Source organism: Cyprinus carpio, chromosome B1 (genome assembly GCF_018340385.1).
Source record: "Cyprinus carpio isolate SPL01 chromosome B1, ASM1834038v1, whole genome shotgun sequence".
In the NCBI taxonomy this organism is placed as follows: domain Eukaryota; kingdom Metazoa; phylum Chordata; class Actinopteri; order Cypriniformes; family Cyprinidae; genus Cyprinus; species Cyprinus carpio.
Window position 1 is genome coordinate 27,534,669 of NC_056597.1, and position 11,517 is coordinate 27,546,185.

Sequence of the window (11,517 nt, forward strand, 5' to 3'; positions counted from 1 at the left end):
TGCATATCCAAAACGTGTTTACATTCTTTCTAGTCTTTGGCAAATTTTGTTGGCTTTTTGAGATTTTATCGGTCAATTTGTGAGATAGAATGTATGTTAAAGGTTTCTTTTACATAGCAGCCAAGACTTGAATATAATATACCTCGGACGATATTCTGTTATCTGCGTATCCGTGGTGCTCATAGGCGCATATTCTTTGGCACAATCTACTATTGAGATCTTCTTAATTTAACGTAACAACTTGGATTTATTGTGTCGAATGTCCTTGTTGGACTTAAAGGGAAAAAACAGTCATTCCCTGACCGGGAATCGAACCCGGGCCGCGGCGGTGAGAGCGCCGAATCCTAACCACTAGACCACCAGGGAGTGATACATAAAAACTCCTGGCTCACAGTATTGTACTTCTGTGAAGGTCAGTCTTAAAAGTGCTGTTTCGTAACTGTTCCTAAAACCATGTAAATTCTTAAGGCTGAAGATTACGTCATGTTAAGCGGTTATTCGGTTTGATTACCAGTGTGGTTGACTGTATTCGCAAAAACAAGTGGTAAGATGGTCTAAAGACGTTTCTAGTTGAAACTAAATGAACTGCACTTAACGTTATCATGGTAACCTTAATCGGCATGAATAAGAATCACATCAGTTGTATTATTGTAATAAAGTCCTCTAAATTTTATCTGTATGACTCAACACTGCCAACCCCTTGTTTTAGGAAAAGAACATGAACGTTTGAATCTTTTTCACCTTTATTTAATATTTGAGTGGTGTAAAAAAGTCTAAAAACCCTTCAAGTGTGACTTTAAGTTATCATTTCAGATCATAAAAAGTTTGTTAGATTAATATTGTGCGGTATCCATGTTTTGTTTAATGCGTGATTATGAGCATATATCCTTTCCTGTACTGATGACTTTAAAATAATGAAAAAAAAAAAAAAATAACAAAAAATACATCATTTACATTACCATAATACTACATCTCTCAGACTGATGGTCAGTACTATAATTATATAACTGTAAAGGGCAAATAAAGATTTATTGACTTTTTCCAGGATATACACAAGTTAATATGCAATGTGTGGTATTCTGAAAGTCAAAAAGTCATTTCCTTTCCCCTCTGTCCTTTCCTGTTACCACTTCACTACACTGTTTTCCCTCTGCTTTCTCTTCTTGCTCTTCTCCAGTTTCTCCATCTTCCTCCACAGTGTCTATTACATCTCCCTCGCGTCTTTCTCTGTTCCTCTGTTCTCTCAAAACACATGGCAGGCAGTTGACCAGGAAAAGGAGAGAAGAGAGACAGAGAAGAGAAAGGACAGCCCCAATGCCAATCTCTACTTGTCTATCAGCAGTTTTAACCTCTTTCCTGCCTTTTTCCACTCCAGGGGATAAATACACGGCACTCTCTTCATGGTTGGGAATCAAAACCGCCTGCTCCAAGTCATTTCTTCTGAACACATCATTACCAACATCATAGTCAATTGTGGAATTTACCGTCATTTGTTGATCTTCAAAGTTATCATACAGATCCTTGTTAGAGTCGACAAACATATCAGTCACATCATGCATCTCAAAGTTGGTTTCCTCACTTCCCATTGGCCAAAAGTCCATGTTCAGATTCACCCTTATCCAGCCAGAGCCTTTAGCCAATCTTTTTGCTTCACCTCCTTTTTGGATTACTTCTGGTTCAACGTGGTTAAATGTTGGTTCACAGGTGGAAACCAGAAGCTCGGCTTTCACAAGAGGCCCACCGCCATCACCTTGTGCTAAAATGCGCTGAGATGGAGCAGGTGTCACAGCAACCACGGACTCAGCCAAAGAGGAGAGCCGGAGAGTATAGGGGATCCCACTATAGGCATTTACAGGTATGGTGGTGTCATCATCAAACTGGATCCAAACACTGATGGATGCTTCCTAATAAAAAGAGTGGAGAGAATGAGGACTAGAACAAAGCTGCTAGTGTTAAAATATTAGTACTCAGTTTACTTACTTGCCCGTGGTTATAGAGTGTGTTGTGAGCATTAACAGTTGCTGTGACAATAGACGGATGAGATGGGCTGGAATTAATGGACAGGCCAAGCCCTCCCACCAACTGAACGGAGAGGTCACCAGGAGTGACTGCTTCAGAGGATACAATGACATTAGCTCTTCCAAGCACTCCATCCCACTGACTTGATATCACTTGAAAAACATATGTGAGATATGTGAAGCAGTAGAGGAGAAGGAACCAAGACAGGCTTATATTTAAAGGAATAGTTCACCAATGAAAATCTTGTCATTATGTCCCATAGGACCTTATTTCTTCTGTTGAACTCCAAACAAGATATTTTGAAGGTCTGAACAATGAAAGTCAGTGGGGTCCAAAACAACATTGGACCGCTTTTTCCTACATTGTATGGCAAAATTGAGACATTTTAAAGAAAAATAACTCCTTTTGAGTTTTCACAGAAAACGGGTTTAAATTGACAAAAATTACACTTACAAATTTTTTTGGTGAACTATTCCTTTAGGTATATTTAATTCAGATACCAACATATAATGATGTAATTCCAGGCGTCAAGCCAATTAGATGTTTTTGTTTATCAAGAGCTGCAATATATGGGTTTTCTATCCTCAGCCAGTCTTGGACAAGTTCAGTCACATCCACAAACCAATCCGGTGATCCAAGCATGTAGATTGGTTGGCCTTGAGTTGCTGATTGGGCACTGAATTGTGCCAAAATCTGTATAGTGGACCTCTGATAAACTGGTTCACACCTAAGAAAGAGACATTTTGATTCCATTATGATCAATACCATTACCTTGCAATTGGAGCAGTCTGCAGAAGAATACTTTATAATAAGGTTTAATTTGATAGCATTAGTTCACATGGACTAACCGGTTAAATGCTAAATCATTTATTAAACTTAGTAAAAGTTAAGTTTATCATTTAATAATAATTAATTGTTAAAATAAAAAATCTGTTGAGTTTCGTAATGGACCTGAGCAAACATGAACAGTTGTATATATAGTTAATTAAAGCTAATAAAACAAAGATTAATTAAAGCTGTAACAATTATTTTTTCATTGTTAGTCAGTTAACCCTTGTGAAAAAGAAATGTACTTAACTGTATTTAATGTAAACTTGTAGTGTACTACAAATCTTGAATGTACTAAATTTCAACTTCATCATTACAAATGTGTGATTACAAATAGGCTATATTTAAATACATAAGATACAAGTTTTAATAGAAATTACATTTACCATATACTTGTACATTTGTCAGTATTTTAACTATATGTGAAAGACAAAAGAAAAGTAATTATGAAATTAGATATAAATATGTACTTAAGTCCTTCTTAAGTGGGTCAAAAAGCACTCTTAAGTTCAACTTAATATAAACTTAAGTATAATGCATTTTTATTTAATTTCAGTTAACATGCAATTAAGTGACCAAAACATTATATTCACTTATAGACATTTAAAGTATATTATTTCCTTTATAAGTACTCTTTTTAAAATGATGCTTCTTTTTCACAAGCATTAACTAACATACCTGCTCTCACTGAAGTAGGTCCAGCCTTTGATGGGACTCAGGACAGAATCAGAGAGAAACACACGCAGTGGAACTACAGGAGCCCACACAGCCAAGCACAAAGAGCCACTGTGCATTCCCAAAGAAAACTCCAGCTCCACACAGATGCTGCCCCTGCCTGATTCACTCCCATCCACAAAAAGCACAGAGCAATCATGAGACACCTGCCAGACAAGAAGAGAACTGTCAGATGAGTTGATATATTTCATGCATTAGAGCAGACCTCCTCTGAAATTTTTATACCTTGACGATTTCTTCATTGGCTGAATGACACTTCACCGCTGTGGTCACATCTGATACTTTACCATCAAGGCCCACTGCTAGGACAATGACAGGAAGTGACACAGGCTGGCTCGTCAAGATAGCTGTGTTGATAATTGTGTTGCTCTGCCAATGAAAAGAATAGGATCTCAGTAAACACCCTGTTTTCCTGTTCTTTACACATATTGCTTCAAACATTTAACATTTAAGGAATAGTTCACCAAAAAATTGGCCATCCAAGCTGTAAATATGTTTGTTTATTGGAGTAGATTTGAAGAAATTTAGCATTACATCACTTACTCACCAACGGATCCTCTGCAGTGAATAAGTACCGTCAGAATAAGAGTCCAAACAGCTGATAAAAACATTACAATAATCCATGAGTAATCCACACAACTCCGATCCATCAATCAATGTCTCATGAATTGAAAAGCTGTGTGTTTGTAAGAAACAAATCCATCATTAAGGCCCTTAACTTTAAGCAACAGTTTGAAGTTAAAATGTCTTAATCATGGATTTGCTTATTACAAGTGAGGTTTTCACCTCACTGGACGATAACTGATAGTCTGGAGTTGTATAAATTACTTGTAATTATTGCAATGTTTTCATCAGCTGTTTGGACTGATGGCACCCATTCACTCCATTGGTGAGCAAGTGATGCAATGCTAAATTTCTCCAAATCTGTTCTGATGAAGAAACAAACTCATCTACATTTTTGGGTAAGGTATTTGTAGTTTGCCAGGAGGATGGTGAATAATCTATCATTTAAAACTTTATAAATGCTAAAATAACAGACAAGACTCAGACAAGTTGATACAATGGGGAAAATGTAGAATATTTAGTAAACTAAAGACAATGGGACTTCTCATTCTGGTAGTGATCCTTATGACCTCTTACAGGATGCAAGTGAAGATTAGCAATTATCTTTACCTCTGTGATGGGGGCAATGCCCACCACTTCTCTGTCAGTAAAGGAGAAAAAGCTTGTCGCTGTGCCGTGTGGTGATACTGCAAACTTGCGTGTTGAGTACTCCACCCACCAGCTAGCAGTGACAGTCATTGCCACGCCAAAGTTTCTGTGTAAAGCCTCAAATGAGAGACAGGATACCTGGCTTAGAGTAGAAGTGCTGTAACACAAGGAGAGTGACAAAGACAAAAAGGAAATAATGGATGTCAGATTACTGTTTTAACTAGCTTTCAGCAGGGTTGCCAGCTTCAGCTTGGAGTCACCCACATTGAAAAAAAACTACAGTGAAAAACTGGAAAATAGCTTCTGCAGTGCTGCAAAACAAATAACTGCTAATGCTAACCTATTTCCAGGTAGGCTACACAGCATAATAGTTACTAAACTAAACACGTCTAAAACACACAGAGTGTAACTATAAAAGTAACTCACTGACCTGCCTGCTTGTATTCACACGGTACAAGAATGAGTGAGAGTGAGAGAAGCTGACTACTCAGCATGCATAAGTATAAATTACATTAAATTACAGACCCGATTGGTCTGAGTAACTTGCTACTGCACTGTGCTGCCTCAGTGTCAGTGTCCTCTTTGCTTTGTAAAACTGCATTAAAAAGGATGTGTGTTGTAAGAGACAGTCTCAACTGTAAGACTCTGGATGCATGGCTGTTAGCAGCCCTTAGGTTTTGATGTATATTATGCCATGCTTTAAACAAGTACACTAACTTTGGTGTCCCTTACCAAAAAGTACTTCAAATTTTATTAAGTATACTTAAGTAAAGTTCAAGTATATTTAGACTAAGTATAAGTCAAGTATACTTAAAGTAAAGTATATTTAGGAGTACATAAAGCCCATTTCTGAGAATACATTCAAAAGTAAACTCAAAGCATACTTTCCTATTTTTAGTTTAGAAGAAGTATACTAATAGCACACTTGAAAAACTCTTTTTTAAGGGATGTACTAACTTTTACACTAACTTTGGTGTGTTGACTAAAAAACTAAAGTAAAGCACATGTAAAGCACAAGTATAATTCACTCACGACTACTGTCAGGATAGATGTAAAATCTTTATTAATGTAAATAGAATGTGCATAGGTGTGGTCTTGGTAGACTTTAGATCTGACTAGACGCTGCTGCTGCTGCTGCTGCTGCTGCTGAGCAAGTAATGCTTCTGCTTAATGCTCAGATCATAAAATTAAAAGAAAACATGCTGCTGCTACTAGAGAGAGGACGATTTCCCGTACCAGATCTAGGCAGGTGGTGCTGGGGAGGCGGTGGGCTGATATGAGGATATGCATAGCGCACAGACATGGCATTCACAGAATACATCCTGTTTATATGTGAATCTAATTGGCTGGGAACACTGAACTCAATGAACCAATTAGAGTGCAAGCAGAGTTTCATGGCTGAACTATTTTTTTAATTAGTGCTGTCAAACTATTAATCGTGTTTAATCAAATCCAAAATAAATGTTTTTGTTTACATAATATATGTGTGTGTACTGTGTATATTTATTATGTATATATAAACACACACACATGCATGTATATATTTAAGAAACAATATGTTACGTTTATATATTAAATATGTTTATATATGAAATAATTTATATTAGACAGTGACTTGCCGCCACCTTTTGGAGGTTTTATTTTTAAATCTACAAGTAGCTATCACTTTTTTTTTCACATTTTGCCATCATTTATTGCTTTATTTATTATATTTATAATACACTTAATGGAATATTAAGAATATGACATAAAACATGACATACTATTAAAAAGGATAGAAAACATTTGCCTCTAGAGGTAAAAAAATAAAATAAAAATGCACCTGTAAATCAGTTTAAGAGGACAAATATTGTCCTTTAATAGAAAAGGTGTGACTGCGGCCTAAGTGGAAGAGAAGGGGTACGCAGAAGATTGTTAAATGCCCCTAGGGGTACGCCACTGTAAAAAGTTTGAGAACCACTGTCCTATTACTACAGTTTTAACTGAAGGTGCTTTTGACTGCGTGAGAAAATGGATGTGTGGTGTGAGATCGTGAGAAAAGTGTCAATTGCATGAGTCTCACACCGAATGCGTGAGAGTTGGCAGCCCATAGATAGATAGATAGATAGATAGATAGATAGATAGATAGATAGATAGATAGATAGATAGATAGATTACCCAGTGCTGTCTGGAAGAGTACCAGTGCTGTGGCTAATGATGGAAATAACATCATGTTTTGAACCTGTTGTCCTTTCTACATTAACCATCCACAGCTCAGAGTTTGTGACTGGGTGGACCTCTAAGGACAACAACCCTTTTTTCACTTTCAGTCTGCGAAAAAAGAAAAAATGTGAAGAGAATTATAAAACACATTATAGCATAAAATGTGGTGAGCAATTTTATGTAATAATATTAATGTAACCTAATGGTCAGTGACTCCACACTCAAATTTGTCCTCAGGTTTACTGACACTCTGACTGGTTGCCCAGCTTTTACAGGCCCTTTGCTGTAGACAACCAGCACATTGGAATCCAACCAAAGTTTCTCTTCCGCTTGTCTGTCTAAACATGCAGAGCTCTGCACGGTCTTGTTGATCTGTTGATCTTCAAGTCCTACAGGACCAATATAGTACAACTTCCTCTCGGACTGCTGCATTACTTCCTCCACACATCGAGGGGGTCCGCCTTTAGGATTGGACACAAAGCCAAAGGAAGAGTAGTAGAGCTGAATTTGGTCAGACTGGCCCCTGAGTCCTCCTGGCAAATACGGATGCCTTCTCCCACGGTTACGAGAACGAGAGCGGTTTCTGCTCAGGTGACGTTGCTTGAAAATCTGGTCCAGGTTTGCCTTGATGTTCTGAATAGGCTCAAACCAGTCGTTTGAAAGTGTCAGAGTGACCACACACAACCCAAAAGGTGGCTGAGAAAAAATTGAAGAATACAAAGTGGATTGTCATATGGTTAAACAAATAAATCTGCAAAATATATACCGGTCAAAATTTTGAATAATTTGACCATAATTAAAAACAGCAATTTTGTGAAATATTTTTTGCAGATTTGAAGAACTGTTTATTATTATTGTTATTTCTATATATTTTATAATGTAATTTATTTCCATGATGGCAAGGTTACTTTTTTAATAACCATTACTCCAGTTTTCAGTGTCCTTCTGAAATCATTCTAATATACTGATTTTTAAAATACATTTCAAATTGCATTTTAAATATATTAAAATTCACAATATTACTGTTTTTTACTGTATTTTTAATCAAATAAATCCAGACTTGGTGAGCATAACATACTTCTTTCAAAAACAACACTACTGAGTGTATGATAAATGTATATATTTTATATACATTTTACAAATATTTGAATATACAAAAATGAAATATATATTTTCAATAAGTATATATATATATATATATATATATATATATATATATATATATATATATATACAATCTAAATATATGCTGTCCTGATCCATATATACATAGTGTCTTCAACCAGCAGTACCTGAGTGATGCAGGAAGCTTTCTGTTCTTCTGTCTGTTTGAAAGCATGAAGAGTAACGCAGGTTCCTCTTTTAGCATCACCCCTCATATGAAACAGCACTTGCACCTTAAACCGCTCTCCTCTGTCACCCTCCTTCTCTTTCACGATGGTTTTAGAAAGCAGTGATGCAGTGAGAGATGGAGTCAGGGGAGGAATGGGTTCAGACATCACTTGAGAAGAAAAGAAATGGTAGAGCAGAATAAGTAACTTTATCTTTTAAGTTGAGATGAAAGTCATTAACTGTAATGGAGACTGCAGTACCTGTGTGATGGTGTAGGAACCAAATACAGCTCGGAGAAGAGGTTTGGAGGCTGTTCCTGATGGAGGCATGAGCAACAGGGACTGGGTGGAGGTGAAGGGGCTGGAGTTGGAGAAGAGAAGGCCCAGATCAGCCTGAGAGAGGGGGAGAGACTGCCATGGTGAGGGAACAGTGACCCGGACTGGAAGTGATGGGGAAGGGGGTGTCTGACAATGGGCTTTGGTTGAAGAAAATGGAGAGTTGATTTATTAGTTTGTGGGATTAGTAACAATTGCTTTATCATTTAAGCACTGATCCCTCATAAAAATTGGATTCACAAGATGCTAAAAAAAAAAAAAAAAAAAAAAAAAAATCTATTTAAAGCAATTCAAACTTGGTCTGAGAAACTCCACAAGAATTTCAACCTTTTTTCAATGGGAGATTCTATGGATGTTATAGGTTCTTTGTGGAACCATAGAAAACCATAGTTTTTAAGTGTTTATGCAGTGTTTTGGGGAGAGTGAAAAAAAGTCAAACTTACATAGGACTATGAATAAGTGAAGTGTTACCAGTCTCATAGTAGAAGACTTCCATTTGAGTCCAGAAAGACTCAGCACATCCATAACACCCTGCAACAATAAATTCTTCTTGTAGTCAATATAAATGTTGTTGTTATTAAATGTATCTATTAAAACAAATTTATTAAAGGAATAGTTCACCCAATAAAATTCTAATTTGTTTAAAATTCAATCACCTTCATGCCATCCAAGATGCAAATGACTTTCTTCATCAGAACAGATTTGGAGAAATTTAGCTTCACCTGCTCACCAATGGATCCTGTGCAGTGAATGGGTGCCACCAGGATGAGAGTTCAAACAATAAATTCACAAGTAATCCACATGACTCCAGTCCATCAGTGAATGTCTTGTGAAGTGAAAAGCTGTGTGTCTGCAAGAAACAAATCCATCATCAAGGCATTATAACTTTAAACCATTGCTTTTGGCCAAAATCCATAAGTCCTTAATCCATAGTAATGCTTCCTCCAGCGGAAAAGTCCATCCACTGTTCTACTCTCACATCAAAATCCGATGACAAATTTATATAGAACTGTTTTCACTGGAGAATAGACCTTGATCTGTGGATATTTCTCTCCTGATTCAGATGAGGTGACTTTTTCACTGGAGAAAGCAACGTAACGGATTAAGGATTTGTTTAGGATGCAACAGTTTGAAGTTAAAAACATCTTGATGGATTTGTTTCTTACAAACACGCAGCTTTTTGCTTCACAAGACATTAAATGACAGACTTGTTTGCAGATCATATTTGTGAATTATTGTAATGTATTTATTTGCATTTTTGATGCTCATTCTGATGGCACCCATGCACTGCAGAGATTAATAAGGAAGTGTAATGCTAAATTTCTCCAAATCTGTCCCAATGAAGGTACTCATCTACATCTTGGATGAGCCGAGGGAGGTTAAATTTCCAGCAAATTTACATTTTTGGGTGAAATATTGTTTTTAATATTATCCATTACATTACACACACACACATAAAAAAAAAAAAACACTAATTGCAAAGACTCCAATTTTTTTAATTACAAAATGTGACATGTTAATATAAGTTTACATAAAATAACATAAAAAAATGAAAACTAAAATGAAAAAATTTAGTACCATTTTAAATGTCTTTACTCTCACTTTCTCGAAACCCATATATATATATATATATGACTTGCCTCAACGGTCCTTCCAGATTTTCAGATGTGCAAAACCGAAAGTAAGGTATCACTCTTCTCTCACAAACATGCTCAGCCCAGTGTGATTTTCATCAATCCATCTTCTGTCAGGATACTTTGCTTCAGTGCTTTGGAAGTTTTTTCTTAGTTTTATAAATATAAAAATACTCCAAGTTCAGATATTTCAGAAGTATCCAAATGATCTTCAAATCCTCCTTTCCTTATTTTTGTGTGTTGTTTCTCTCTTCTTTTGCCATTTGTAGTGCTGCACTGTTTCGGTCTGTCACTCTCTCTGTCCCTCTTTGGCTGGTGTGCCTGGATTCACACAATACGGATTTATTCATTTAAAATGGTAAATAATCCTCTCATCTCCCCCTCCCCCTTTTTTCTCTCCTTTATTTCTTGGATATTCTGTCTGGCCAAAGATAGTTGACGTCCTTCCAAGAAACTTCTGGTAAATCTTGAAACCCACTTCCTATCTCATCTTTAATCTCGCTCACTCTCTCTTTCCCACTTCTGTTTACTATGATTAAACATGCAGAATTTATGTTGTCACAAATGGACGAGTTTCTGCACATACATTAAAGTAATGGGATCTCAATGCTTTTAATGTTTAATTTCAGCGGCTTAATGATTAGTAGTACATGAGGGAGAAATGCTGCAGACGCCGGCATTAAAGGCAAAATCCTATTAGCAAGAATGAGGACATTATGCATCTGAAAAATAAAAGTATTTAATCACACCACAGTCTCTTTTCCATCTAATCTTCCTCTGCTTTTTTGACCGAGAACATCTAAAGACATAAAACCTAAATGTATTATATGAACTCTTTCCCATGGCCTTATCCCCATTTATTATCATTCTAAATGACTACTCTCTTGTAATGAACAGAGAAAATGAACAGAATTTTCAAACTTTACACTTTTATAAGCATCAACTCAATTCATTTGCTTAGTATTTGCTCAGATAGATATGTACAAAAATATATATTCACAAGGGCATCAATAATTTTTTTATCTTTTATAATCCACTTTTTGTACAGTTGATTGTAACTGTTGAAATAATAACGCAAAAGCTTGTGTGACGAATTTTAATGCAAAAGATTTAACCAAAGATTTACATTAAAACAGACTGTATGCAGGTAACAAGTAGGTTTGATGTCAGTGTCACAAGTGTTTTGTTGGAAATGCCGGATGGATGCACTAGATATTTTA

The 11,517-nt window shown here is 36.2% G+C and overlaps 1 protein-coding gene, 1 long non-coding RNA gene and 1 other non-coding gene across 3 annotated transcripts; 1 reads left to right on the top strand and 2 right to left on the bottom strand.

Annotated features, from left to right (window-relative positions):
• Nucleotides 1–294: 294 nt before the first annotated feature.
• trnae-cuc lies at nt 295–366 on the bottom strand. Its single transcript has one exon. It is a non-coding gene; the product is annotated as a tRNA-Glu (tRNA).
• An 8-nt stretch (nt 367–374) lies between these two features.
• Nucleotides 375–3,959, top strand: LOC122135920. The gene is made up of 3 exons (XR_006153780.1): nt 375–544; nt 1,705–1,855; nt 3,541–3,959. It is a non-coding gene; the product is annotated as an uncharacterized LOC122135920 (long non-coding RNA).
• Nucleotides 552–9,258, bottom strand: tmem132a (transmembrane protein 132A). The gene is made up of 11 exons (XM_042717099.1): nt 9,107–9,258; nt 8,594–8,803; nt 8,289–8,503; nt 7,196–7,692; nt 6,952–7,104; nt 4,756–4,951; nt 3,808–3,951; nt 3,526–3,728; nt 2,520–2,746; nt 1,981–2,171; nt 552–1,904 (listed from the first exon to the last, which is right to left on the bottom strand). Exons 1-11 carry the CDS (start codon nt 9,186–9,188, stop codon nt 1,095–1,097), a joined length of 2,928 nt encoding a protein of 975 aa, XP_042573033.1. The 5' UTR covers nt 9,189–9,258; the 3' UTR covers nt 552–1,094.
• Between the last annotated feature and the right edge of the window lie 2,259 nt (nt 9,259–11,517).

Excerpts from the sequence above, each read along its gene's own strand:
- tmem132a (XM_042717099.1), bottom strand. The coding sequence starts at position 9,188 with ATGGATGTGCTGAGTCTTTCTGGACTCAAATGGAAGTCTTCTACTATG. Across the intron at positions 2,747-3,525 it reads ACCTACTTCAGTGAGAGCAG|GTGTGAACCAGTTTATCAGA; the intron begins GTATGTTAGTTA and ends TCTCTTTCTTAG. Across the intron at positions 1,905-1,980 it reads CACTCTATAACCACGGGCAA|GAAGCATCCATCAGTGTTTG; the intron begins GTAAGTAAACTG and ends TCTTTTTATTAG.